Below are 13,205 nucleotides of genomic sequence, written 5' to 3' on the forward strand. Positions count from 1 at the left end.
CCGCTTCGAGAGAAAAGCGCTTTATTCAGAGCGAGGCGGCGGCGGCCCAGACGAAGCCCCGCCCCCCGTGGCGTCACCGCCGCTTGTAGAGGCAGGGGCGGAGCGCCAGGCCCGGAAGAGCCCCTTCGCCCCGCCCCTTCCGCTTCGCCGCTTCCGCCTTGCGCAGCTCGAAGGTGAAGAAGTGGCTGCCCGTCACGTCCTGCAAGGAGAGGAGAGGAGAGGAGAGGGAAGGCCATGCGGAGGCGCGCGCGGGCCGGAGGGGACCTCGCGCGGCCCCCGGGAGGGAGGAGGGAGGGAGGGAGGGAGGAGACCCACCTTGCGGAGGAGCCGGAAGCCGAGCCGGGCCAGCGCCGCCCCGAAGGCCCGCACGTCCGGGAAGCGGCTGGCCACCTCGGCCACCAGGAGGGTCCCCCTGCGAGGAGAGACGGAGGGGGGAGGTCAGCCCGCGGGGCGGCAGGAAGGACCAGCGGGGAGGCTGAGCGAATCCTCCAGCCGGCAGAAGCATCCCTGAGCAGGACATCCCCCCCCCCCGGTGTGTGTGTCAGGAGGGCACCTGCAGGACCCGGGAGGGGCTGGGAGAAGGCTTGGTCGGGGCCCCAAAGAGAGGGGCCCCAAATGCTATAGGTCATTGTTTTTGCTGGTGCTTTGAATGGTTACCAATCATGTAATCCTTTCCCCCTAAGCAGTCCAGGGAACACTTGCTTCTTTTATTATTGCATTTCACGTCAGGAAACCTCAGAGGGTGCCTCAGAAACAGCCCCTTCCCACCTTCGGAAATTTAAAATGTCTCTTTTACAGTATTTCATGTCCTGTAACCCAGCCAGATGGGCCGGATACAAGCAATAAAATTATTATTATTATTATTACTATTATTATTCACAATGACCCAGAGCTGCTGCGTCGGATCCTGTGGCCGACATGTAGCCACTGAGAGCCTTCCTTCTCTCTCCAGGGCTTCAGACCCAGGGGTCCTTCTCTGAGCTCTGCCTGGAGCTGCCATGGGTGGGTGTGAGTGGGTGAACCCAAGACTTCTGCCTGGGAAGTCTCCACTCCCACCAAAGCTCTTCCTGACCAGAGAGTCACATCCTTCTCCTCGCGACTTGTTTTCAAAGGCAATTGATGCCGAGGACTGATTTTAAAGGATGCAAGCAAACTTTAGATCAGGGGGGCTTCATGCATATTTTCAGGACTGTTTTGATACTGAAATAGAAAATACATAAATAGTGGTATTTTCAATATTCAAGTTAGTTATGCTGAAATTTTGCTACTAAACAGATTTAGCTGATTCACTGCCTCAAGGCTCTTTGCAACCATCATTAATTCATTGCCTAAATATTAATAAATGTATATTAACATAATCCTTTATTTTAGTAATATCTTTTGCTTAAGCTGTTGTTATTTCAGTTTTCTGTACAACACTTAAAAAGATTCTGACTATATCTCTATTAATATATTATTAATATTTTAATATTTCTGACTAGAAAACCCAGTCAGATGGGCAGAGTATTATTTTTATTATTAAGCAGCATAGGTATTAAATATCATCATCCCCATATGACAGCCATAGGTTTTGACTGAGCTGGCAGTGCCCTGATCAGCCATTTCACGTGTCCCCCTCCCTGCCACAGCCCCTCCCATGCCAGTGAGCCCAGGACCCCACAATTACCCAACTCGTAGCACACGGTTGGCCTCTTCCAAGATCTCCTGCAGGTTAGTACCCATCAGTGCCAGGCAGAACACAGCCACGTCAACAGATTCATCATCCAGGGGGACCTGCACAGAGGGAGCAAAAAGAGGGAGGCACAATCGGAAAAGCATGTGTGTGAGGTAGTCATAGAATCATGGAGCTGGGAGGGACACCCAAGGGCCGTCTAGTCTAACCCCCTGGAATGTAGGAATCACACTCAATGCAGCCCTGACACGTGGCTGTCCAAGCTCTGCTTAAAAGCCTCCAGTGAAGCAACGCCCACCTGCATGGGCTCATCACACAGCTGTTCCCAAGCCTGGAGAAGGCAGGTGCTGTGAGGAGGCCCTCCCCCCAACCTACCTGGGCCATGTCGCAGACAATGACTCGGGGGTCCAGAGCCACCAGGTCAAAACAGTGGACTTTGTTCCGCACGCTGCGTGCCAGCATGCAGTCCCCGCAACCGAAATCTGCCACCACGAGTGATGCTGGTCTGTGAGGGGAGGGGCAAAGTTAGACCGTGCACCCATCCTGTCAAACACTTCTATACGTTAACTATGACATTGCAACACGCGCGGATGTTTGCTTAACCAGCACATGTTGAAGGGGGGGAGCCGGCCAATCCCCCCCCATCGTTACCTCTGACGCAGGTAGCGCACAAAGCGCTGCACAGGGTTTTCAGGCCACTGGGCCACCTGCCGGGCAAAGCCCCGGTGATACACTGCCAAGGCCTCAGGGTCATCCTGGAAGAGCTGGACCGCCTGCTGGCTGGAGGATGTGTAGAGCTGCTGGTTGATGAAGCGGAAGCGCGCAGACTCCAGCCGCTCCTCCATGCGCAGCCGCAGGGACGCTGCCCTTTCGCTGAGAGGTTCCTGGCCTGCTGGATCTTCCTGGCTGCTGGGGGGCTCCTCTGCTGCTGCTGCAGAGGCCAAAGGGGGCTCCTCGCGGCCCAGCCCTGCCTTGAACCTGTTCTGGCGACGCTTGTTCTTCTGGCGGTTCTTCCACTGTCTCCTGGTCAGCCGCTGCCTTGGCTCCTCCTCTGGGTCCTTTGCCCCAGCGCTCCTCTGCTTGCTGCTGGGCTCAGGGTCTCCACCTCCAGCCGCTTTGTCTGGACAGGGCAAGGACAGAGGTGCTCAGCCCTGGGCTCCATCGCTCCCCCTCTCTAGAGTCCAGGGCTCTGTGCACTGACTGCTGGTGGCCACAACCCTCTGGGGTTCCAGGCAGAGGACCAGCCCCCAGCCCACCCGGAGAGGCCCCCAGGGACTGAGATGCAGGGAAGGTTCCATAAGATTATAAGAGCCTAGTCCAGCATCATGGCCTTACAGTGGACCACCCTGATGGGAAATCCCCAAGCAGAGCCTCAGCAAAGGAGCATAGCCGTCGAGAGTCCCGCCCCCCGAACCCCCCCGACCCGCCTTTGCACCCCGGGCAATTCTCTCGGCATCACCTGCTCGGGGCGCCGGCTCCTCCTTCCGGGCCGGGAGGCGCTGCTGCTGCTGCTGCTGCGATCGCGGAGCTCCGGGGGGCGACCCCGCCTGCGGCCCCTTCCTGGGGCGCTTCCTCTCCGGCTGCTGCTCGGCCTCCGAGTCCGACGCGCTGCTGCCTCGGCCGGAGGAGGAGGAGGACGGGGAGGGCGGGCGCGGCGCCGAGCTCTGCAGGCGGCGCAGGGTGGCCAGGAGGCGGCGGCGCGCGGCGGGGCTGGGCGGGGGGCGGCCCCCCGAGGGACTCGCCTCGGCCCGCGGGCCCGCCAGCGCCAGCTCCGCCGCCTCGCCCCACGGCGCCTCCGCGAACATCCTCCCGGGGAAAGAGGCGGCAGCAGCAGCCCGGGCGCTCACGCTGGCGGAAGTTCCGGGTCCCGAGAGACCCCCTCGCCGCCAGCGCCGCACGCGGGCTCCCCCTGCCGCCCGGAGGCCGTTCCTGGGGCGCGCCTGGGGGAGCAGAGTCCGCCTGTCTGGGAGGGAGGCGGGGCGCCCGGGAGCCTTTGCAGCGCCGCCTGGTGGCGCCCGTGGCCGCTGCCGCGGAGCCTCTGCTGCCGGGCGGGGCGGGAGCGGCGGGGCCGGGAGGGGGCGGTCTCCGCGGGAGCCGTCCGAGGGAGCGGCGGGGAGGAGCCGAGCCGACGGGACGCGCCACACACGGAGCCGCCGCCGCGACCGGGCACGGTAAAGGGGACGCGAGACGGGGCTCGCCCGGGGTCGGGGTGGGGCAGCCCGGCCGCTCGCCTGGCAGCAGCCCCGGCCACGCCCGTCCGTCGCTGCCCTAGCCCGACGGGGGCCCGGGAGGGCGGCTCCCGCTCTCTTGCCCCGGGACCCTGGGGGGGCCGCTCAGCTGTCGGGCAGCGCCGCCTCGCGCCCTGCCCCGCTCCCAGGAAGCGGCTCTGCTGCGGAAGGGCGGCGTCGGGGGGCTCCTGCCCGGACCTAGAGCCCAGATTCTCGGCTCCAGAGCAGGACGTCGGGGCGGCTGCCTATCGCCCTCTTCCCACCGGGAACCCGCCCTGAATCGGGACCGTTACTCGGGGCGGGTGGGACGCCCGAGCAGCGGGGGCCCGCCGGGTTGCGGGGCGAGGGGGCTCCGACCGCGGGCTGACCCTCCCCGCCCTCCTTTGGCAGGAGGGACCATGGACGACATCTTCACCCAGTGCCGGGAGGGCAACGCCGTGGCCGTGCGCCTCTGGCTGGACAACACGGAGAACGACCTCAACCAGGGGTGAGTGGGGAGCGGGAGGGAGGGAGGGAGGGAGCAGCCCCAGACCCCCCCCCCGCGCCCCCAAGCCGCCCTCGTCCTGCATTTCGTCCCCTTGGCTGGAAAGGACAGGAAATGACCGCAGCTCCGAAACACGCCGGCAGGAATTCTGGTGCCGGAGCAGGTGGCCGGAGTCCAGAAGCACCAGCCCAGCCCTGAGGGGAGGAGGGCAGGGAGGGAGGCTGCCCAGATTCACCCCTCATTTCAGCCTTGCTGTGGAGGAGCCCTGGGGTGGGGGTCAGAGTGGGGGGGGTGAGGTCTGCCCATCAAAGGAAGAAGCCCCTTGCCCAAGCAGCCAGCCTCCTTCCCTGGGGGCAGGCGGCTTGAAGCGGGGGCTGTGCAACGACCCCCAAATCCCTCTAGGGAGCCCAGGGTCAGGCAAATGGGGGGCTTCCTTTTCCTCTGGTCCTGAACTTGTTCCCAGTCCTCTGAAGCAGCCACAGCCACCCCCCACCCCCTCCACCCAGTCTGGTCCTCAAGGCTTGAAGGGATTTGGGGTGGCAGGAAGGATGGGTGGGGTCTGTGATGCCGGCCAGGGTCCCCTTCTGATCTCTTCTACAGGGGAGGCAGACTCTTCTTCCTCGGAGCTTTTTAAGTGGAGGTTGGGCGGCCATCTGTCAAGGATGCTTTAGCTGAGATTCCTGCCTTGCAGGGGCCGGACTAGGCGGCCCTTCGGTTTCCGGGCCAGTGGTTGCTTTTCTCCCCTGGGATGGTCCCATCTGCTTGGCCCCTCGCTGCTGTCCCGGCTGGGGCCTGGGGGCTGCCCCGTCTTCCTGGCTCAGATCTCCTTTTAAGGCCTGGTCTTCCTCTTCTCCTGGGCTTGGCTCAAGAAGAGTGAGCTCAGGGAGGGAGGAGGGATTCCTGCGCTCCCAGACTCTCCCAAGCTGCTCCTGCCTCTGGCACTCCCAGCCCTGACCAGGTGCCCCGGACCCCTGGAGCTCTGCCCCCTGGCCAGACTGGCCCCTCTCCTGCCCTGGGCACTGAACAGGCCTCTCTCCCTCCCTGCAGTGATGACCACGGCTTCAGTCCCCTGCACTGGGCCTGCCGCGAAGGCCGCTCCAGCGTGGTCGACATGCTGGTCATGCGAGGGGCGCGCATCAACGTCATGAACCGGGGGGACGACACCCCGCTGCACCTGGCTGCCAGCCACGGCCACCGGGACATTGTCCAGAAGGTAGGGGGGACCCCACAGGGAGGGGGCTGCCCAAGGCTCCCAGTCGTCCCCACCCCCTGCTTCCCCACATCCTCCTCTGGGTCTTAGGGCGCCCCCTGCAGGGAGAGGGAAGAAGGTGGCCGCCTGGTGAATCTCACCCCCCCCCCCCGAGGGTGGGTGAATTTCACTTTGTGGGGGTCTTTTGGAGTGGGATTTCCTTCCCCAGCCCACCCTCTGTCTTCTGGCCCTGCTCAGCTGATCCAGTTCAAGGCCGACATCAACGCGGCGAACGAGCACGGGAACACCCCCCTCCACTACGCCTGCTTTTGGGCCCAGGAGCCGGTGGCTGAGGTGAGGGCTGCTTTGGCAGAGGCACGTGGGGCTGCCGGGTCTCTTCCTGCCGCTCTGTTCAAGCAAATTCATATACCCCCAATTCAGACAATTTAAAACTAAATGAAAGCCCCCTAATAGGAGGGCAGTGGTGCCCTGTGGGGAGTGGGGCTGGTGGAAGACCTGGTGCCCCGTGGGGAGGGGGGCTGGGCAAGAAGGGCTGCTGTGGGACGATGGTCTCACCCTCCCTGTCCTTCAGGACCTGGTGGCCAGCGGGGCTCTCGTCAGCATCTGCAACAAATATGGGGAGACACCCCTGGACAAGGCCAAGGCGCCCTTGCGGGACTCCCTGAAAGGTGAGCGCGGCTCCTGCCCACCCTGCCTCCTTAATTCCCTCCCTGCTCAGCGGCTGCCTTCAGCTACTTCCCCCCTTTGTTTCGGGTCAGACGTGTTGTTGTCGTCTAGTTGTGTCCGACTCTTCGAGACCCCCTGGACCAGAGCACGCCAGGCCCTCCTGTCTTCCACTGCCTCTCACAGTTTGGCCAGACTCAGCCTTTGGGTCAGACTCCATTTGCTAATTTGTTTAGAGCGTTTGTCCGCACTTGTTCAGCCAAGCTGTCTCCCCGAGTGCATTATGTGCAACCCATGACCTGGCTTCTTCTCCAGCCTGCCTGACCTCTGCCTCTTGGGCGCCCTCCTTCTGCCTCTGATTCTGGATCCCGGCTGACTAGACCCTCTTACCTCTTCCCACACCTCCTCTTCCAAGTCTCCTGCCTCTGACCACTCCTCACGTCTCACCCTGAGGGCTTTGATCCTTCTTCCCTCGGGTTCCCCTGCTGGTTCCTGCCACGCTTCCTCTGCATCTTCCTGGCCCTGCCTGTTCAGTGAGTCTCCAGGTGCTGAGGGGGGGCTCTTTCCACCCCCTTTCCACCTGCGCAACATCCCTGTTTTCTCTCCCCGTCCCCTCCAGAGCGAGCAGAGAAGTTGGGCCAGAGCCTCACGCGCATTCCCTTCAAGGACACCTTCTGGAAGGGCACAACACGGACGAGACCTCGTAAGAGAGCTGCAGGAAGGGGGAGAGCTGGGAGCCGGGGGGGGGGCAGAGGGGACTCTCCTTGCCCAGTGGGTTGGGTGATGGGGGGTTCCTTCTGCTGGCTGCGCCTGGCTGACGGTCTCCTCTTTTAGGCAATGGGACTTTGAACAAGCTGGCTGGCATCGACTTCCGGCAGCTGACCCTGGGACACAAGCTCAACGAGAACCAGTCTGGAGAGGTGGGGGCCGCTCCTTCCCCCCCCCCCCGCCCCCCCATATACTTTGCCCACTCCCCTCTGACCTTCCGCCTTCTCCACAGCTCTGGGAAGGGCGCTGGCAGGGAAACGGCATCGTCATCAAAGTGCTCAAGCCCCGAGACTGGACGACCCGCAAGAGCCGCGACTTCAATGAGGAGTACCCCAAGCTCAGGTGGGTGGGTGGGGGGTCCCGTGGGGCTGCCCCTGCCTGCCCACGTGAGCGCAGGCGGTGGGTGGCTGGGCTGCTTCCTCCACTCGCCTCCTTTCCCTTGGCAGGATCTTCTCCCACCCCAACGTGCTGCCGGTCCTGGGCGCCTGCCAGTCTCCTCCTGCTCCGCACCCCATCACCCTCACCCACTGGATGCCCTACGGCTCCCTCTACAACGTGCTCCACGAAGGCACCAGTGAGTCTCGCTTCTCATGCCTCGCCCTGCTTCCAAGGGGCACCCAGGGGCCTTGCTGGGGATGTGGGAAGGGACCCCAGGGATCTAGCCCACCCCCAGGCAACGCAGGAATCGTTTGCTCTCTCTGTAGCTCTCGGGAGGGAACAGCGCGCTTTCTGGCTGCCTTGACCTCTTTCCAGGCCTAAAGTGCGTAGATGGCCAGAGCCAGAAAGGGTTTGGGGGCCTGAGTGGCCCCTGTCCAAGAGCCTCGTGCCGTTCTTGCACTGGGGCCCCTGGCTTGGGCAGCCTGAATCACAGGCAGACCCTTGGAAGCCCTCCCCACCCTTCCGGACAGGGCTCAGGAGCAAGCGCTGACCCCAGCAGAGGCAGGCTCCCCCCCATATTTGCCCCCCCTGCTCTCTCTCCCCCTGCAGACTTTGTGGTGGACCAGACGCAGGCCGTGAAGTTTGCTCTGGACGTGGCCCGGGGAATGGCCTTCCTGCACACCCTGGAGCCCCTCATCCCGCGCCACTATCTCAACAGCCGCAGCATCATGGTGCGTGGGGGCCCTTTCTGGGGTTCAGGGGGCGGGTGGGGTCTCCAGGAGGCTGAGCTCCCCGTTGTGTCCTCCCTCCCCCCACAGATCGATGAGGACATGACGGCCCGGATCAGCATGGCAGACGTCAAGTTCTCCTTCCAGTGCCCTGGCAGGATGTATGCGCCCGCCTGGGTGGCGCCGGAAGGTGAGTGGCGCCCTGCCCTCCGCGGAGATCCAAAGACGAGCCCGCTGGATCGGGCCAAGGGGGGTGCGCCACGTGGCCAACCAGATGCCCCTAAGGGGAGCCCACCAGCAGGACCCAAGCACCAGAGCCAGTCTCCCCTCCTGCGACTGCGGGGGGCAGAGCAGTCACTGCACTAAGAGCTGTTCCACAGATCTCCCCCTGCCCCCCGAACTTGTCATCTTTTCTGGCTCTTATCCTTAGTTTCATTATATTTTATTGCTCAATGCAGAAAAATACCTCAAACTGAAAAGCACTCCGGGGGGGGGGGGCGTTCCTGCGAGTGCCTCCGACCACTTTGCCACACTGGCCTCCTCTGGCCAGCAGCAGTCGGGGCTGACCCCTAAGCCCCCCTGGGCTTGCCTGGGGGGCCGAGTGCAGGCAGAGCAGCTGCCCTGCTGGGGAGGGGTCCCCCTTCAGCTCCCCCTTCCAGCGACTGCATTTCTGCAGCCCCTCTTTGCTCCTGCAGCTCTGCAGAAGAAGGCAGAGGAGATCAACCGCCGCTCGGCCGACATGTGGAGCTTTGCCGTTCTGCTGTGGGAGCTGGTGACGCGGGAAGTGCCCTTTGCTGACCTCTCCAACATGGAGATTGGCATGAAGGTGAGGAAGGGGCACCTTGGACTAGGGTTGGACTAGGCGACCCTTGGGGCCCCATCTGAGCTTCTTCTTCTTCTTCCTCCTCCCAGGTGGCCCTGGAAGGGCTGCGTCCCACCATCCCCCCAGGCATCTCCCCCCACATTTGCAAGCTGATGAAGATCTGCATGAACGAGGACCCAGCCAAGCGCCCCAAATTTGACATGATCGTCCCCATCCTTGAGAAGATGCAGGAGAAGTGAGGGGAGGGGACGTGCTCTGAAGCCCCCCCCCCTCCAGCCTGCCCACAAGTGCCTTGGGGAGGCGCTGTTGACAGGAAGCGCCACTTCCTTGCTCTTGAAACAAAACGGTACAGAAGGAGCCACCGCCTTGCCCCCCTCCCCTTTCGGGGCAGCTCTATTAGGGGGGGTCCCTGCTGTAAGCTGCCCCGGCCTTTTAAGCTCCCCCAGCAATGCTGCGCTGCCTTCCACAGTGCCTAGCACCCCGTCCCCTCAGCGCACATCAGCAACGTCGCCTCGCACTCGGAGCCCACCGCCTGCCTCTGCGCTGCACGGTTTTTATCTTTTCTATGCAGGCCCTGGCCCAAGCCAGAGGGCTCAAAATAAAGTTATTAAAGGAGACAGTGGTCACTGCAGCCTTTGTGGGGTGAGGGGGACACAGCCGGCTGCCCCAGCTTCCCTGGTGGGCCTCGGCTGAAGAGGACGGTTGCCCCAGTCCCTCCTGCCATTGCCACCCTCTCACCCGGGAGCCCGGTCCATGCCCAACGTACGACAGTCTACTGTGGGGAGGTGGCTGTATTTGGGTTCAACTCCCATCAGGTGCCACACTCTGGCTGGTCTTCTGTTGCCCTCAACTGAAACCGGCCTTTTCCTCTTCCGTCTCCCAATGCCATGGCAAATATGGGCCCAACCCTCTTTCAGACGCAGCTCAGAAGGGGAAGTGCAGAGCTGGGAAAAGGACCGGCAGTGGCAGCCGAAAGGCTCAGCGGGCAGCAGCCTTCCTCCCGGTCTCATGCCCAGCACATGTGGGTGCTTTCGAGCAGGATCAGGTCGCTGCTCCAGCACCAGAGGCAACGTGCCTCTGGGCTCCCCAGCTGTGGTGGGTGAGATAGGCCTCTCGCCGGAGCCAGCAGCACGCTTGTGGTTTTCCTTGTAGAGTAAGTTTCCCTTCTCCACAAGTAATCTCCTCCACACACCTTCTCGGGGGAGAGACAGAAGGAGAAAACCAAACGACCCATTGGAATGGGAGAAAGAAAGCAGAACAGATGCAATGGGTGCGGCCGGGGTGTGTTCTCATTGGCATCAACTGAGGCCACCCTCTGCGAGCTGCAACGCCCACCGCCATGTTGCAGTTAATGTGTGGTTGGTGGCCGTGGTCACAGGACAGGGGAGGCTCTGAGGCCGCTGCTGAGTCACGCAGAGCCACTTGGCTGCATGCGGGGGGGGCGGGGGCTGTTTCGCACAGCTCCATGCCCTCCTGAAGTGTTTTTGCCTAGTGGAAAGAACGGTCAACTGTGACCGTGCTTGACGGGACAGAGAGGGACTTTGTGTGTGACTTTTGGAGGGCCTGGACTGTCTCCTGCCATAGAAGGGTAGGAGTCACACCTGCTGCCCAACATACCACTGCCATCCCCCTGCCCCAAAGTCCCCCTTCTCCAATAGAATGGTTCAAAACCTGTGGGGCACTGGAAGATCACTACAGCAAATCCAGATGGGGGGGGGGGGGTTGACCTTCAAGAGGCCAGTTCCCTCTGGTTTCCCCAGCCCAGCATAAGTCACCAAAGAGAAAAGCTGCTGAGCTGGAGCAACTGAACCCCTGACCCTGGAGCAGTCAAGCTTTCCACCCATCTCCTCCCTGCAATTCCTAGCTGTTTTGCTCCTGGATCAGGGCCAAGCGGGCCCACCAAGTCCAGCAACTTATTCTCTTGGTGGCCAGCCGGATTTCCCCACAGGGGAACAAGGAAGCAGCACTCAGGCACCAGAGCCCATCTCCCCTGGTGTGGCTTCCTGCAAGTGGCCTTCAGAAGCCGCGCTGACCTTGGCTTCCCCACACATCACAGGCAATGCTGGACGAACTTCGCTGTCCAGGAACATCACTGCCCTAGCGCCTGCCCAGGCCATTCCCATTCTCTGGAGCATGTGCAGAGGGCAACGAAGATGACCTGTTAGGTATGCTGAGCCTGGGGAAGTGAAGACTCAGGAATCAGAGACTCTTACGAGCTGGAAGGGATCCCAAGAGCCATCTCAAAGAGAAGAACAACTACCAGACTTTTAGAAGACATCTGAAAACAGCCCTGTGTAGGGAAGCTTTTAATCTTTGATGTATTTTAGTATTTTATTGGAAGCCACCCAGCGTGGCTGGGGAAGCCCAGCCAGATGGGCAGAGTATAAATAATAATGTCAGAAAGTTTTTTCTGGGTTGGACTAGATGACCCTCGGGGTCTCTTCCAACTCTAAGATTCTATTAAATATCTCTGTCTTTGCCTTTACCTTACACACGCACCACAGGAAATGCTGGATGAACTTCCTTGGGTGTCCCAGGAATGTCATGCCCAGGCCAGCCAAAGACATCTTCATTATCCCCCCAGGTGTTCTGGCACACCTTGGCTTCAAACACCCCCCCCCCTCTTTTATCAGAGCTGCTCCCCTCCTCCTCCGATGCAGAGGGAGCGACAGGCAGGGCAGGGAGCTCAAGAAAGGGAGAACTTTAATGGTACAGCAGCCAAGAGGAAAGAGAAGCAGTCCAAGAGCGAATCCAGGGGGTTGGGCAGCTAAGTGAAGTAGTGGGGCTTCTTGACGTTGATGCCGTACTCGGAGAGCGCGGGCGCAAGGTCCTCCATGGTGAGGGTGTACTTCTTGTCCTGCAGTGGGGGAGGGGAGAGGGAGGGGCGTCAGCTGGGCATCCCGCCTGGGCACCCCAAGGGAGAGTTGTGGAAGGGGCCCCCTGTCAGGGGGGCATTTGGGGGACCTCACCTTGCTCTTGTTTCGGGAGCTGCCAGAGGCCGTCCCCTTCATCTTGCAGTGCTGCAGAGCGTCGTTGGCAATGTCGGAGATGAACTTCTGGGCGGCCAAGGAGATCAGGCGGATGCTGGAAGGGGAAATCAGAGGAGGGATGAGGGGAGGTGTGGGTGAGCCCTGGGATGGGGCCCTAAGAGCCACACGGGGCCCCTAGAGGAAGGGGCAGTCTATCTGTCCTGGGGACGTGGTCTCTCCCCCCCACGGCTGCACTTACATGCGCGGATCGGAAGCTTCGAAGCCAGCGCGGTTCAGGTAGTAGCCTGTGACGGCATCTGGGATCTGGAAGGGAAGCACAAGGGGGACGGTTCAAGAGGGAGATGCCACCAGGGGCCGGCGAGGCTGCCGGGGGCCGGGCGGGGAAGGGGGCCTCACCGTGGGCGTGTAATCCTCCAGCTGCAGCAGGAAGTCAACCAGCGGGGCGCTGGAGGCGGGAGAGGAGGCCGGGGCGGCGGAGGCCGAGGAGGACGAGGCGGCGGCGAGGGCGACAGGCTTTGAGTCCCCGTTGGCGGCCGCTCCTGGCGGCGCGAAGATCCCGTTGGGCACCGAGGGCGCCGCCTCCGCGGGATGCGCCAGCAGTGAGGACGAGGAGGAAGAGGAGGAGGAGGAAGAGGAGGAGGAAGAAGAGGAGGAGGAGGAGGCACCTGCGGGGAGAGAGAGAGGGATTTAGAGAGGGACCCTGGGCGAAGGGAGGGAGGGAGGTGCCCCTCCCCCCACTGCCCTCCCCTCCCCCCACTGCCCTCCCCCCATCTCCCCCCACTGCCCCGCCCCTCCCCCCACTGCCCCTCCCCCTCCATCTCCCCCCACTGCCCTCCCCTCCCCCCACTGCCCCTCCCCCTCCATCTCCCCCCACTGCCCTCCCACCTCCCGCCCCTCCCCCCCATCTCTCTCACCGGCCCCTCCGGCTCCGGCCACGGCCGCCACGAGCCCCGGGCTGCCCTTGGCGCTGTCTCCCCCGGCGGCGGGGAGGGGGACGGGGACGGCCGGGCTGAGGTCGGGCTCCAAGCCGCCGCCGCCGCCTCCTCCTCCTCCTCCGCCGCCTCCGCTTCCCCCGATGGCGCTCATGGAGTCCCGGGCAGGCAGCGTCGCTCCGAGCAGCTTCTGCGCAGGCGCCGCGAGCCCGGCCGAGAGGGAGGGGAAGAGGGTCCCGGAAGTGGAGGGGCGGGGCCTGAGCGGCGACCGCCGCTTCCTTTTCCGGGCCGCTCTTCTACGGCTTCCACGCAGACGCCACTTCCGCTCT

General features: G+C 62.6%; 4 protein-coding genes across 4 annotated transcripts in view; 1 reads left to right on the forward strand and 3 right to left on the reverse strand.

Moving 5' to 3' along the window:
* Window positions 1-4: 4 nt before the first annotated feature.
* RRP8 (ribosomal RNA processing 8) lies at window positions 5-3,501 on the reverse strand. The gene is made up of 6 exons (XM_083499813.1): window positions 3,132-3,501; window positions 2,324-2,792; window positions 2,048-2,177; window positions 1,667-1,773; window positions 316-412; window positions 5-199 (listed from the first exon to the last, which is right to left on the reverse strand). The coding sequence occupies exons 1-6, from the start codon at window positions 3,475-3,477 to the stop codon at window positions 74-76; spliced, it is 1,275 nt and encodes a 424-aa protein (XP_083355939.1). The 5' UTR covers window positions 3,478-3,501; the 3' UTR covers window positions 5-73.
* A 250-nt stretch (window positions 3,502-3,751) lies between these two features.
* ILK (integrin linked kinase) lies at window positions 3,752-9,569 on the forward strand. The gene is made up of 13 exons (XM_083498816.1): window positions 3,752-3,843; window positions 4,291-4,387; window positions 5,432-5,597; window positions 5,832-5,927; window positions 6,166-6,262; window positions 6,877-6,960; window positions 7,092-7,177; window positions 7,258-7,367; window positions 7,472-7,599; window positions 8,013-8,134; window positions 8,222-8,321; window positions 8,827-8,957; window positions 9,044-9,569. Exons 2-13 carry the CDS (start codon window positions 4,299-4,301, stop codon window positions 9,191-9,193), a joined length of 1,359 nt encoding a protein of 452 aa, XP_083354942.1. The 5' UTR covers window positions 3,752-3,843; window positions 4,291-4,298; the 3' UTR covers window positions 9,194-9,569.
* A 1,818-nt stretch (window positions 9,570-11,387) lies between these two features.
* The window catches only part of DCHS1 (dachsous cadherin-related 1), a 49,746-nt gene continuing 47,928 nt past the window's right edge, over window positions 11,388-13,205 (reverse strand). The window contains exon 22 of the mRNA XM_083498814.1: window positions 11,388-11,401. The gene's annotated coding sequence lies outside the window, so the exon portion shown is untranslated. The remainder of the gene's footprint in view (window positions 11,402-13,205) is intronic.
* On the reverse strand, window positions 11,641-13,085 carry TAF10 (TATA-box binding protein associated factor 10). Its single transcript, XM_083498817.1, has 5 exons — window positions 12,859-13,085; window positions 12,341-12,609; window positions 12,183-12,247; window positions 11,924-12,038; window positions 11,641-11,811 (listed from the first exon to the last, which is right to left on the reverse strand). Exons 1-5 carry the CDS (start codon window positions 13,028-13,030, stop codon window positions 11,722-11,724), a joined length of 711 nt encoding a protein of 236 aa, XP_083354943.1. The 5' UTR covers window positions 13,031-13,085; the 3' UTR covers window positions 11,641-11,721.

The sequence above is a fragment of the Podarcis liolepis genome, assembly GCF_965112155.1.
Source record: "Podarcis liolepis genome assembly, chromosome: 4".
NCBI classification, from domain to species: Eukaryota; Metazoa; Chordata; class Lepidosauria; order Squamata; family Lacertidae; genus Podarcis; species Podarcis liolepis.